General features: G+C 34.4%; 2 protein-coding genes across 2 annotated transcripts; one reads left to right on the top strand and one right to left on the bottom strand.

The window, feature by feature from the left end:
* Positions 1–6,301: 6,301 nt before the first annotated feature.
* LOC107808945 (putative glutathione S-transferase) lies at positions 6,302–8,168 on the bottom strand. Its single transcript, XM_016633506.2, has 2 exons — positions 7,790–8,168; positions 6,302–6,909 (listed from the first exon to the last, which is right to left on the bottom strand). Exons 1-2 carry the CDS (start codon positions 8,111–8,113, stop codon positions 6,565–6,567), a joined length of 669 nt encoding a protein of 222 aa, XP_016488992.1. The 5' UTR covers positions 8,114–8,168; the 3' UTR covers positions 6,302–6,564.
* A 4,603-nt stretch (positions 8,169–12,771) lies between these two features.
* Positions 12,772–14,592, top strand: LOC107808944 (protein ALTERED XYLOGLUCAN 9-like). The gene has a single exon (XM_016633505.2). It carries the CDS (start codon positions 13,113–13,115, stop codon positions 14,229–14,231), a length of 1,119 nt encoding a protein of 372 aa, XP_016488991.2. The 5' UTR covers positions 12,772–13,112; the 3' UTR covers positions 14,232–14,592.
* Positions 14,593–15,077: the final 485 nt, after the last annotated feature.

Genomic DNA, 15,077 nt, shown 5'->3' with positions numbered 1-15,077 from the left:
GAAACATGTCACATAAAGATTATGTCAAAATTTAACAACACAGAATAAGAGCAATTAATAAAAACTTACTGAAGGAAAAACTTCAATTCAATAAATAAAGAGTCATAAAATAACTGAAAAGTAAATGTAATCATAAAGAAATATCAACAGGGGCACTCCCGAGGTACCGCCTCGTAGTCCCAAATCATAAATAAATTCTCAATATCTCATTTCTTATATCACCGCGGGAGCCTTCACATTTAATTTTAAAAAAAAAATATTTTTCCCAAAATAGCATCCCGCATTTTAGCCACCCTTATTTTACCGCATGACTTCTAGTTGTTCCCCTACTAGTCACGTGTATCAAGCCATCCTTATCTCACCGCATGTGTTTCAGCACCCAGACCTTATACCACCGCATGCGTATCAATATCACAATATATCACAATCTGCACCTCAAGTGCTCAAATATTTCAACTTGCCAAAATAAATCAACAATAACAATATTTTCCACAATAAAAAGCTCACGGCTCAATGTCGATGGGTGTAAAATCTCAACAACTAATATTTCACAATTTATCACCTTGATTCCATACCAATTTTTTTACCATGCCAAATACTTCATATTAAAAATAGTTAAATTAAAAAAAAACACAACCTTCAAATAATGAGCAAAAAAAAAACAAGTTTTAATTTAACATACAGGAAATTAGCAAGAAAAGGTCAGACGAATTTCAAAGATATGAAAATAATTCAATGACAATGAATATAACAGGAGTAAATGATTTAATTAATATGCAAAAGTGATCTACACAATTTAAAAGTATAACCTTCCACATTTAGTCTGTGTACACACTCGTCACCTCATGTACACGACTTTCAATACATTGCAATTAGCACATTAATACCAATCTTAAGAGATAGTCACACACGCAAGGTTAGACAAGTCACTTACCTCGACTTGTTCCAATTTAATCCACTAGTAGGCTTTTTCCTCGATTATTCAATTCTGAATGGCTCGAATCTTGCCAAAATAATAATAACAACAACCAGAAAAATAATAATTACAAAACTAGTTCATGGAAGCAAATGTGAAACAGATCTGAATGCAAGATGGAAGAACAATCAGTTATCAGAGCAATACCAAAAAAAAAATCATAAAAAAGTGCCAAGAAAAGGAACTATTGTAAACTAAAGAAACAACAATATCTTGGATGAGATCTAGATGAAACATAAAAAAGAAAGTTCCAAACATTTTGGCCAAAAGCACAACAACAATCAAAGAAAGGTAATGAGAAAAGAAAAACAAAAAAAAGTTTTGAGTAATCTACATGGTACTATAAAATCCTGTAGTAAACAAAAACTACTCAACCATAAGACAACCAAATGAAGCAATGAGTAAAATCCATTTTACATATCAAGATTTAAATCTAACATCCTTAATCAAAAAAATTAAACTACCATAAAACAAAGATCAAAACTTTACTAGACTAGACCCGAATTAAAGCTACTTACTTTAATCAAATACTAAATGGAGTTTTACCTATCTATACCATATATGAAACCTTATTACCCTCAATGTTTAAGGTTTGATTTAATTACAAACCCGTATACTAAATTACTAATCCTATACCATACTTAATTAAGGGTCTAATTAATGGGCAGTTTTTACTCCTTAATTAAAGGTATTCATATATCCCACATTTCTCTCTCCCCTTAATTCCTAAGATCTGACCATATTCGTTTTCCTCCTCCCATTTCTTTCTCTTCTCCATTCCTTCTTCTTCTAAAAAAATACAGAGATGAGACCCATTGAGTATATCATCTTCATCGTGGTAGATGTTTTCTGCCATCTGCCAGATTTGTAGTATATTATCTTTAGCAACACTAGCGACGACCCAGTCTTCACATGGGTTCCATGAGAAGTTAGAAATTTTACTTGTATGGCCACCATGAATAAAGAGCAACTCCGGTGGCCCATCTTCTGCATCTTCTGCTGTTTTGTTCTTCATCAATCCTGGAAAAATTGATTTGTAGTTTATTTGTAGAAATTTTGTAGATAAAGAGAAAATTTTGTAGTCAACATTTTTTTTCAACATAGATTGTAGTGTAATTGTACTATAAATATAGTAATTTTGTAGATACCCTTCAGAACAATACTGCTTTATACATACGTAAACTGATTTGTAGTTTCTTTGTAGATTTTTTGTAGAAAATTTGTAGATTAGGAGAAAATTTTGTAGTCAACATTTTTTTCCAATATAGATTGCAGTTTAATTGTAGTATAAATATAGTAATTTGTAGATACCATTAAAACAATATTGCTTTATACATACTTAAACTGATTTGTAATTTATTTATAGATTTTTTGTAGAAAATTTGTTGACCCAAGCGCATTAGCTCACTCCCGTCAAGAACAAGAGCTCCTCCCTTCGAATAGTTGACGAAAACAGAGCCCTTTGCATATTTAAATATGCTCAGCCATTCCTAAAAGAAAAAAGAGGAGAACCAAATCAAAAAGACCCTGAGCTTTATAAAGGGAAGACTGGTATATACTTAGAGAAACAGAAATACGTGAAAAATGAGGAAAGAGAAGCCTGCAGAAAAAGGAGGAAACAAATCTAATGTGAATATGAAAAAATATTTAGTCCCAATTTTTAAGCGCCTAATTTGGAAGGAATAAGCTATTCAAATTTTTATCCCAGATTTGTAGGCTCCTAATTTGGAAGGAATCAACTCTTAATATTGGGTATTTAATGAAATTGTATAAATTTTGTAGGAAAAATATAAACATGGCGGGTAATAATGGAAATATGCATATTTTTAGTAATAAGGTTTCATATATGGTATAGATAGGAAAAAATCCCAATACTAAACTGCCACAAAATAAATATCAAAACTTTACTAGACTAAACCCGAACTAAAGCTACTTACTTTAATTAAATATTAAACTGCCACAAAATAAAGATCAAAACTTTAATAGATAAACCAAATTAAAAAAAAAGTATAAGTACCTCAAATAAGTTCAAAAATGAAGAAAAGGAGAATTCACACTCTGGAGTTGATAAGGTCTTTCAATAAATAGTGATTGCATATAAATATATAAATTTAATGAGTGAACTCACCTACCCAATGTGGACTTTTATGGATGGAGAGAAACAAACTTTCGGTGACATGGTCTAATTTTCTTCGGTACACACTGTGGTTTACATTTTGCAGTCAAAGTACGACTGCTCTTTATATATTTATAAGATTCCAAGAATACTGCCCTATGAAATAAATTCCAATTGGCCTCAAATTTTGCACACAAGTCATAAATGACATAATGAAGCTATAAAAATTTTCAGAACTGGATTGTGATTCCGATATCAAAAAGTTAACTCCTCGGTCAAACTTCCAAACTTAAATTTCTTATTTTCGCCATTACAAGCCTAATTTAGCTACGAACCTCGAAATAATTATTCGGACACACTCCTAAGCCCGAAATTATCATACAGAGCTATTAGAATCATCAAAATTTCATTATGGGGTCGTTTACAATTTTACCTTCCGGACAAATTATTCAACTTAAGCTCCCTTCTTGGAGACTAAGTGTCTCAATTCATTTCAAATCCTGACCGAACCCAAACAATTACCCCGACAAGTCACATAACAACTATAAAGCATGAATTTAGCAATAAATGGGGAAACAGGGTTGTACTATTCAAAACGACCGGTCGGGTCATTACAACTTATAATTTTATTTTTGCAAAGCGGGTATAAGTTAAAACGTGACCCAAAAAGTGGGTATAGTTACAAATTACTTTTAGGGAGATTTTCGTTCTTATACCATATAGGAATTTATATTACCAAATATGTTCATAGTTTGCATATTACCCGCCATGCTAATAGTATTTCTACAAAATATAGACAATTCATTAAACAAGGAATCATTGTAGCTGTAGGCTTCCTTATTTAGGGGCGCTAATATTGGAAAATTAAATATTCTTCCAGATATTTTACAACCACCTCACTCACGTATCAAAATCACACCCCACGATTTCCTCTTCAATCACCCACGATTTCCTCTTCTAAAACCATCGAAAATCTGTAACCCCTCCACTATTGACAACCATTAAAAAGCTTTGAAGCTTTAAATTCGAGTTTGAGTTTTCAAAAGATATTTGTTTGTTTGGATTGGATGTTGTTGTACAGAATTGAGAATTCTCTCTACGTCTCTCTCTATTTCTCAATCCCAAATTTCCTAGTAATGTAGCTCAAGTCTGACCTTCTCTTATCGGTTGATTTGGTGTACTAATGTAGATTAAGCTAACCTAATCTTATGGATTATTTTACACGAATAGTCAGTCGAATTCACTTTTATTTTTTCTAGCCGATATATATAGATTATATATTGATTATACATAATTATACACATATTATACATACTATATATCCATGTGCGTTTTTTTTGTATAAGTGGTCGGGAAGACAACTATTTAGGCTAATTCTTCACCTATTATTATGCTAGTGTCAGATTCAAAATTCATTGGGCTTCAAGATGTAGACGAACTTTAGCAGTTAACTTGGGAGAAATTAAAAAATAGTCAAATTTACAAGTGGTCATTCAAAAATAGCCACAGTTTCAAAAGTAATCAAAATTTAGCCATTTTTCATGTAAAGATAAATCTGAACGAAAACACTGTTCAAAATCCGAAAAATACTCCAGCGTAATATATTGGAATTCCAGCATAAGTATACTGGAACTCCAGTATATTATAATAGAGTTCCAGCATAAGTATACTGGAACTCCAACATAATATACCAGTCCAGTATAATATACTGAAAGTTCATACATATGTATATTATGCTGGAACTTTTTGCGTGTTAGAGTTCCAGCATAATATGCTGGAAGTTCATACACAGGTGCACCGATCTCCACTATATTATGCTGGACCGGTCCTTGTTACATCAAAATAGTGGCTATTTTTCAATGACTTTACAAACACTGGCTATTTTTGAATGACCAGTCCGAAGACTGGCTAGCCCATACTATTTTTACAGTTAACTTACCGAATATCCAGCACATCCAAAATTACGGACTTTACAGGCCCAAGAGGTTAATAAGAAGAATTAACTTAAAAGCCACCTACTTAAGCGCTAATAGCCGCGGATGTATGATATATATGTGTGTATAATCATTATATAATCTCCGTATACTGATTAGAAAAAGTAAACATTGAATTCAATAGGCTATTTATGTAAAATAAGCTAACAATAGTTAATTATGTAAATTACTGTGTCGCCAAAATTTTATAAAAATTGCACGGGGCGCCCTATTTGGTCGCCCCCATTTAACCTATACCCATATTTTTAAAATTATTTAATTTATACCTTAATTTTTACAACTTCAAATGCCTCCTTATTCCTGTTACCTGTGCGCTCCTTTCTTTGTTAGTCTCTTAGAATATCTTGTTTTTAGTAATGTGATACTTCGCTTCATCATTTGTATTTGTCCAGATGCTTACAGCACAATGCTTGGGGTGAACTGCTTTTCTCTATGTTTTTCACGTTTATTGTTTCCAAAATTTATGATTTAGATAATGTTGGCAATCTGATTATTTTATAGTAGTAATACACTATGAAAGAATAATGTGATTATTTATCTAGTATGTTAGAAAGCTTTTTCAAAAACTTCATCTTACATAGTGCTGAAGTTTTTACAAATGAACTAAATAATTTCAGCATATTCTGCTGAAGTTTTTGAAAAAGTTTTATGACAAAACTAATAAATCCAGGACAAAAAAACTTCAGCTTATTTAGTGCTGAAGTTTTTACAAATAAACTAAATAACTTCAGCATCTTCTGCTAAAGTTTTTGAAAAAACTTTATGACAAAACTAATGAATCCGGGACAAAAAAACTTCAACTTATTTAGTACTGAAGTTTTTACAAATGAACTAAATAACTTCAGCATTTTCTGCTAAAGTTTTTGAAAAAGCTTTACGACAAAACTAATGAATGCAGGACAAAACTTCAGTTAAAACATGCTGAAGTTCAGCAAATAGAGAACAAAACTTCAGCTAGTAGAATATTTAAGTTCAGCAATTACAAACAACTTCAGGCCCGTCTACTAGAATGCTGAAGTTTTCGTGGTTGTCTTTGCTACTTCAGGCCCGTATGCCTGAAGTTTACGCGAAAAGTGGGTACGCTTGCAATTTATTTTGCAAAGCAGATATAAGTTAAAACGTGACTCAAAAACGGGTATAAATACAAATTACTTTAATTACTTTGATGATTGATGGGAAATGTAAAACACGACCAGAAACCTCAAAAGAAGCCAAAACAAGAAAGAGAAGGAAAGCATTGATTATTTCACTTATTATTCTTTTCCATAGAAGGAAAAGCACCAGGATCACACACAGAACATAGAAACAAGGAAAAACCAAACAACATATATCGTTTATATCACAAATATTTATGTATCGGTTTTCTTTTAAACTATATAAATTTTAAAATCGATTACTGTCGTCAATATTGACCCTTTTAATAGCCGTAAAAGAGTCCTGAAAATAACCGATATGATCGAGCAGGATGACTTGCCAAGCTATTCAACGGCATGCATTTTCCTAAGCATGACAACAAACTCATAAACTTTTTTAGGGTCAGGAAAAACACCAGCAACACTCTCCCTCTTAAGGCATCTCTTTGTCCATGCATCAAATTTAGGACACTCTTTTTCAACCTTAAAACGTCCAAATTTTTCATAAGCATGGAACCAAGATGTCATGCTAATAGCTATGACATCAACATATCCAAAATTGTCTCCTCCAAAATAATCTTTGTCACCTAAAGCTCCTTCAAGTTTCTTCAAAATGTCAATGAAATCCTTCTTAGCAATCTCTAGTTCTTCTCCTTTGCTTCTCCATATAGCCATTCCTGCTTCATAAATCTGCACCTCATGCATGTGTTCACTTAGAAATAATACATACAACTTAATAATATAGGTGGTAGAGTCCAAAATTTATACAAGGGGATTCAAAAAAATACTAGAACGTCACATCTAGAATTTAAACCTATTATTTAGAGCAATTTTGAACCTCCCGTTTTCCACTTTACTAAAATATTTTCTTAGATTACAAGGATTCAACAATTTAAATATAATAAATGATTATTATCCCCTATTTACATAGTTTATTTTATGATATTGTTCGCTTTAGTTTGTTTTGGTTGTACTTGAACAAATTTATTTTTCTAAAGGCGTAATCATTTCTTATGAGGAACGTTATGCCACATTCAATATCTTGGCGCATTTCAGATGTTTGAAGGTCTGATGCCAGAAAATAATTTAGAAAATTCTTCTTTATCAATGCTATAATATAGCTAATTAGCTATATAGTAGACTATAGTAATAGCTAAATTACTGGCAATTATTTCATAACATATGACTCTTTTATTTACTTATTAACCCAAGAAACTCCTTGGTTGTATCAAGTTAATATGGAATATGATCCGTCTCTATATTCATGAGTTGAGATTCGAGTGAATAAACAACAATAAAGACTCCTCGATCGCAAGTTGAGGTTGCATGTATGAATTCCTACTACTAATATCGCTCCAATCCAAGCTCACCTCAGTCCAATATTATATAAAATAAAAAATAAAAAATAAAAAATAAAAATTAAAAGTATTAAGTATTTTCTATATATTCTACTGACATATATATAAATCTTTGTTAAGACATAAAATTCGTGTTTATAATCCTCATAACTTAGCAAACCAAACATATATTTAATTTAATTGGGCATTTATAGGAGGATTAGAAATTTAACCTTTTTGTCAATGAAGTCAGCCCAAAACCTTGCCCTTGAACGGCCATACGCACAAGAAGGAAGCAAAGTATTTTTGGTATTAGCAAACTTCTCATCAATATAATACACAATATTTGAGGACTCCACAATTGGCTTGCCACTGTCCAATAAAACAGGAACCTTTTGGTAAATAGGGTTTGATTTTAGAAGCAACTCACTCTTGCCTCCTAACAAATCTTCTTCTTGAGAATCAAAGGCTAAACCCTTCTCAGCTAATGCAATTTTTACCCTCATACAGAATGGACTCACCCAGAAATCTAATAGACGTAAATCTTCTTTTGCCATCCTTAAACTTCTATTTTATCCTTTTTTTTCCCTTTTCTGTTTGTTGTTGATGAAGGCAAGTAGTGAACTTATATAAATGCAAGAATTTGAGTTTCCAAAGCAAAATCTTGTTCCTTTGCCTCCTAAGAAGTCCTCGAGATATTCGTCCCTTTGTTGTTTATGTGTGTCATGATTCAAGAGGTGTATCACGGGTTTATAAATCAGATCATCTAAAAGCTAATTACAGATAGAATAAGTAGATTATAGTAGAGGCGAATCCAGGACTTGAATATGGTGGGTGTATATAAGCAAAGTGCTTAACCAGTGCTCTATCGAACTTTTAATTTTAAGGGTTTCAAGCAAAATATATGACCGTTTTTCAACATTTATATATTTATATATTCAGAATATTTGTCGAAGTTAACAGGTCCGATAACTCCTCTAAAGTGGAGTACTTGTAATATGTAAAATATGATACGTAGTTAACATAAGTTACAATATATTAAACATTATATATATATATATATATTCTTTACACTTGGAGTATATATTCGTTACGTTATATAGCATTTGGACTATCTCATTAGTGAAAATCAAGTATCTGCGCCGGCAACAAAAGAGGTCCACTCATGATAAACTCATGCAAATATATTAAATTAACTCAGTGTTTATACTTCTGGGCAATTTCCGTCCCAAAATGATTTTGTCTCCCCTTTGATATCTTTATCTTTTTTCTTTCCTTATAAATTTAATACGTAGCATCTGATGTCATGTATATAAGTTCCAAGAACATACTTTTCTCCGGCTGTATATATTGAACTCACCAAAGAGGCATAGCTTAAGTGGCAAAAGAAATATTTTAAGATTTTAATGTTAAAAGGGCAACTATACACATAATAATTCCTATTTCTTTTGGTTTCTCTCTTAATTTTGCGATCAGTTATGAACAATTTGAAGTTATGTTTTAAAGCATGTTGCCAAAGTTTTGAAGCACATTGTCAGAATTTTAAAGCATGTTGCTAGAACTTATATAGTACCTTTAACGACCCCATCGGTTATTTCGCTTTTTAGATCTCCGTTTCCTAATTAAGACTCCCTGTATGTAATTTTACTATTTTTATGATTTGCGGGGATGGTTAATTTGGGTTTGGAAGGGTTCGGGTTGAAATCGAAACACTTAGTTCCTTGATAATGACTTAAAATGGTTAAGTTTGACTTGAGTCAATATTTTGAGTAAACGACCTTGGAATCGGGAATTTGAAGGCTCCATTAAGTTCGTATAATGATTTTGGACTTGGGCGTTTGTTCGGATCGGATTTCAGATGACTCGGGGGGCGTTTTAGTGCTTAATGATGAAAATTGGCGCATTGAAGGTTTTTAAGTTCTTTAAGTTTGGTTTGGAGTAGGTTTTGGTGTTATCGAGGTCCGTTTGGGATTCCGAGCCTGCAAATAATTCCGTATGGTGATTTAAGTTGCACGCCAAATTTGGTGTCTGGTAGGGTCTTTGCCTAAGATAACTAGTGGCAAAGTTGTGTATTACTGTTTCGGTGGTCAATGCAAGACTTATTTTACTAGCTTTCGCTTTGCATCTTTCTTCTGGATTTCATGTTCCTATTTTTTCGATGATTTCTACGGTGATACTAACATTGTTTCCCTTTTGTCTTTTTGTTTTCTTGAGCCGAAGGTCTTTCGGAAACAGCCTCTCTACCCCTTCGGGATAGGGGTAAGGTCCGCGTACACACTACCCTCCCCAGACCTCACTAGTGGGATTTTACTGGGTTGTTGTTGTTGTTGCCAAATTTGATGTCATTCTGAGTAGTCTAAGTATGATTCGGCGTGTTCGGAATAAGTTGAAAACTTGAAGTTCATAACTTGATCCAGTTTGGTTTTCGGGTGTGATTCTTAGTTTGGATGTTGTTTTACTTATTTCGAGAGTTCGAGCAGGTCCGTATTATGGTTATAGCCTGTTAGTGCATTTAGACGGGGTCCTGGAGGGCTTGGGTTCATTTCGGGCCGCTCAAAGCTAAGTCAAAATCTGATGGTGTGCTGTTCTGGTTTCCTTCTTCGCGAATGCGAAGGAACGCATGCGATCGCAAAGAGGAAATTAGGGACTGGGTGGTTTTATGTTTTGCGTTCGCGGAGACTTGGCCGCGTTCGCGAAGGATTGGGGCCAGTGGTCTTCGCGTTCGCGGGAGACCTATCGTGTTCGCATAGAGTCGAGGGATTTTAATGTCGGTATTTAGACCTATTTTTCCCATTTCTCACTTGTGTGATCCAAATTTAGAGCTTCTTAGAGAAGGATTTTCATCAAGCATTGTAAGGTGAGTAATTCCTACCTAATATAAATTAAATACATAGATTTTGGGTAGATCCTTAACATGTAAATTGTAGAAATTTTTGGTTTAGTAGAAAAACCTAGATTTTGACAAAAATAAAATTTGACCACGAAATTGGTTATGGAATTAAGTGAAAATTATATATTTGAGTTCGTGAGGCTATGAATACTAATTATCTTCGAAAATTTCTGAAATTCGGGCACGTGGGCACCGAGGCGAATTTTAAGAATCTACTAATTTGGATTGAAAAATTACTTTAATAGCTAAATTATGAACTTTTATCATATATTGATTAATTTATATAATATTTGGATAGTTTCGGATTGTTCGGCACTGACTTGAGGCTTTAGAGTGAATTTGTGGACCGAAAGTGAGTTTTGGAGCGAGGTAAGTCTCTTGCCTAACCTTGTAAGAGGGACTCATCCCCTTAGGTGTATTCTGTTGTGTATTTCTTATGCGGGGAGCTACGTACACACGAGGTGACGAGAGTCCGTGTGTAGCTAAATTCTATGATATTTCGGGGTAGACTTAGATCTACTTCATGCTTTTAATTGTACTGTTGTGATTATCTTGTGTATTGATTGTCTTGAATAGGGCTGAGACTAAGGATATAAAGTTGTGATTATCGATGTAGCCTTCTTATTTTGGGAAATTTGAGGAATAATTAATACCTATGAAAAATTCATGTCCTCTCCCGTCGCAAGTACTTTCGCGAGTGAGGTAAACTTACTACTCTTACGGGATCGGGTCGTTCACCTTGGTAGTACCACTACTCTTATGAGATCGGGCCATTCGCCTTGACAGTATCATATTCTTATGGGATCGTGTCGTTCGCCTCGGCAATAGTGAGTATCATTATTCTTATGAGATCGGGTTGTTCGCCTCGGCAACTTCATGCTTAATAATCGAAATGGGTTCCATATTGAATAATTGAGTTAGTACCTCCACGGTCAGTTATGAGATGTTGGTGATGTGTTACGGAATCCTGTTGTACTTATTGTAATTTCTTTTAATTGACTCATTGATGCATGTTGTTTGCTCACTATGTCTACTTTATGCTCTTTTATTGATATTATTGACCTCTAGTAAGTGTTAAGTCGACCCATCATCACTACTTTTTCGAAGTTAGACTAAATACTTACTGGTTACGTGTTGTTCTTCGTACTCATACTATACTTCTGCACTGATGTGCAGGTACTAAGACAAGTTCCACCAATGGTCACGCAGGCGCGTAGCCGATCGTTACGGAGACTTAGGCGTGAGCTGCTTGCTTTACTACAATGCACAACACCGGAGTCTCCTTCCATTTTATTTACTATTTCTGTCTATTACTTTCAGACAGTAGCTTTAGCAGTTTTGTATATTCTCTAGATTGCTCATGTACTTGTGACGCCGGGTTTTGGGGATTTGTAACACTTTTGGTACTGTTGTACTAGTCACTTCTATAACAATAGACTATGTACTTATTATGTTGACCTTGTTTAAAAAAACTTATCATCCTTACGTGAAAGTTAGTGTAATTTAAAATATGTTAAAAAGAGATAAATAAATGGTAGTTCCGCTTGTGGGTTTGGCTAACGGTGGCGTTAGGTGCAGTTTCGACCTAGTACGAAATTGAATCGTGACAGTATCATACTTCAAAATTCTAGCTCGAGGATATTTTAGTAAAAGTTTGCTGCCAGATCTGGCAACGTGCTTCAAAATTCTGACTTAGGGCTATTTTACTAAAACAAAATCTTAATAGGGTCAAAATATAAATGGCGGTTCTACATAAGTCCATTTGGTGTGCACTGGTGTAAGGCCCAAAAGGCCGAAAGCTTCAAAAATCTTTGAGGCCCATTAGGCCCAAATTACAGTAAAAATAGCACGGTATAGCCAGTTTTCGGACTGGTCATTCAAAAATAGCCAGCGTTTAAGAAGTCAATGAAAAATAACCACTATTTTGCTGCAACAGAGACCGGTCCAGCATAATATACTGGAGTTCGGTGCACCTGTGTATGAACTCCAGCATATTATGCTGGACCGATATACTTTGCTGACTCCAATATAATATACTGGAGACTGGAGCACCGATGCTCCAAAATCCAGTATATTATACTAGACAATTATACTTGCTGGAACTCTAGTATATTATGCTGGAGTTCTAGTGTACTTATGCTGGAACTCCATCATATTATGCTGGAGTTCCAACATACTTATCCTGGAACTTCAGTATGTTTCGAGTTTTGAACAGTTTTTTCGGTCAGATTTATCTTTACATGAAAAGTGACTAAATTTCAATTACTTGGCTATTTTTGAAAGATCGGTTCTAAATATGTGTATGGTTGAATTTCTCCCCAAATTACAAGGTACCTCCGTCCTTCCCCGAATAACAACCAGAATCCGAATTTCGACATTATTCTCCTTTTCTCTCTCACACAGTTACGCCATAGCCATCACCACCTCTACAATAATTTGCTTCCTTCATAATCCTCACCCTCTCAACTACCCTTTAACCTTCCTCACCCAATCCCCTCCCCCCCCCCCCCAAAAAAAAAAATAAAAGGAGAGAAAATCAATTGATTTTTTTCCTTAGTTCTCTTCAAGAAGATCCAAAATCTCATCATTCTTGAAATTTTAAGTCAAAGTTTCAATTTTTCAGATTTAACACCTCAATGGGTGTCATTTGAAATCAAGAAATTATCATGTTGGGTGCTGTCCAATTGGGACTATTTGCAGCAGGTGTTGTACTCTTTGTCCCTATGGGTATGGCTGGTTGGCACTTAAGCCGTAACAAGATGTTATTTTTCAGCTGTGCTCTTTTCATTACCCTCGCTGTTGGTGTTCATTTGGTACCTTACTTCCCTTCTGTTACTTCTTTCCTTAGCTCCAATAAATCAAGTTCAGTATTACCTTTAGAATTTACTGTAAAAAAGGATTCTTGTTTGTCTTTACTTCATCAAGTATCATTTGATTTTCAAGAATTGAATGAAAATGTGACTAACAGTGTGGAAAATAAGGGTAGTGGTAGAAAAATTGGTTCTTGGAATTGGGTTGAGTCTGAAATTGTTAATGAATGTGATTTTCAAGAATTGAGTAAGGCTGACGCTTCGGATTTGTTAAACGGGTCGTGGGTCGTTGTAGCGGGGGATTCACAGGCAAGGTTAATGGTGGTTTTTTTATTGGAGTTGATATTAGGGAGAAATGAGATGGAGGTGATAAGAGGGGATTTGTTTAAGAGGCATAGTGATTATAACATTTTTGTTGATGAGATTGGGATGAAGTTGGACTTTATGTGGGCGCCTTACGTGAGTAATTTGACTGATTTGATGCTCGGGTTTAAAGAAAAAAGGAGTTATCCCGATGTATTTGTGATGGGGGCAGGGTTATGGGATATGTTACATGTAAATAATGCATCTGATTATGGTGTTTCTTTAAAGTCTTTGAAGGATTCAGTAGTGTTGATGTTACCGGTTTCTTCGCCGTTTGTTAATGAGGGTGATGGAGCGAATGTGCTCCCGATTCGGACGCCCAACTTGTTCTGGTTAGGAATGCCTAAGTTGATACACTCAATGTTGAATACTGATGAGAAGAGGGAGAAGATGAGTGATGTTATGTGGCAAGCTTATAGTGATGAGCTTTACAGAAGTAAGCTGCTTCGACAATCTGGTGGCCCACTGTTTTTGCTCGACATACATTCCTTGAGTAATAATTGCGGAGCTCATTGCACGGATGATGGAATGCATTATCACGGGGCTGTCTATGAAGCCGCTGTACATATCATGTTAAATGGATTGCTTATAGAATCTAATCAGAAGCTATGATGGAGAAATTGTGGTTTTCTGTCGACTAAGTAACTCTGCGACACCCTTCCGCAATGGGAAAGGGCAATATGGTAATTGCTAGAGCTCATACTTCAATATTATCGGTGAATATTTTTTTGCCCCACGTCTTCTTTTGGCAACTGATACTTCAATAGAAAGAATTCTTTGATGGTAGTTCATATTCTTTTCCCCTTGTTCAATTGTATGATTACTGATACTCACACGAATTGTATTCTAGAGCAGGAGAAACCCCTCATATCTCATATCCGATTTTGATGTGATATTGTGAACATATGTAGAACAGATCAATGTTTCTGAAACACGTATAATATTTGAATATCCAATTAAATGATTGCACCTTTATATGGTCTTTTACTTGCTTTTGTATCAAGTTAATCTAATCTCTCCTGAAGTTAGTTAGATGTGATATGATAATAGCTCCTAATTTTTTCTGCCGTTCCAGTTAATTAAAAGGTCGATGGATTAAAATTAAATACTTCACAGACTTGCTATTTCAGTCCACATCTGTTGTTGATTTTGTTGTCGAGAAGTCTAGGATCGTATTCTACTAGAAATATGACCTGAAATTTAAGAGCTACATTTATTTTATGCTTTGGGTAGTTTAGAGATGTCACATCAGTTACTTTGGGGGGGTTTGTTTTCTTTTTTTTTGGGGGGGGGGGGGATACAATACTCAGCTTGTCAACTTGTGAGTGAATGTACCCTTGGACTTCTTACATAGCATCTGTTGCAATTAAAGGGAGATAAGCTGCCAAAAAAAATAATAATAATAATAACTTAACCTCAATTTTGCTATTTTGGAGTCAAAGCTAGTTTTGTAAATAT

Source organism: Nicotiana tabacum, chromosome 21, assembly GCF_000715075.1.
Source record: "Nicotiana tabacum cultivar K326 chromosome 21, ASM71507v2, whole genome shotgun sequence".
NCBI lineage: Eukaryota > Viridiplantae > Streptophyta > Magnoliopsida > Solanales > Solanaceae > Nicotiana > Nicotiana tabacum.
This window is presented reverse-complemented; position numbering and strand designations above follow the sequence as displayed.

Excerpts from the sequence above, each read along its gene's own strand:
- LOC107808945 (XM_016633506.2), bottom strand. The coding sequence starts at position 8,113 with ATGGCAAAAGAAGATTTACGTCTATTAGATTTCTGGGTGAGTCCATTC. Across the intron at positions 6,910-7,789 it reads CTGACTTCATTGACAAAAAG|ATTTATGAAGCAGGAATGGC; the intron begins GTTAAATTTCTA and ends CATGAGGTGCAG.
- LOC107808944 (XM_016633505.2), top strand. The coding sequence starts at position 13,113 with ATGTTGGGTGCTGTCCAATTGGGACTATTTGCAGCAGGTGTTGTACTC.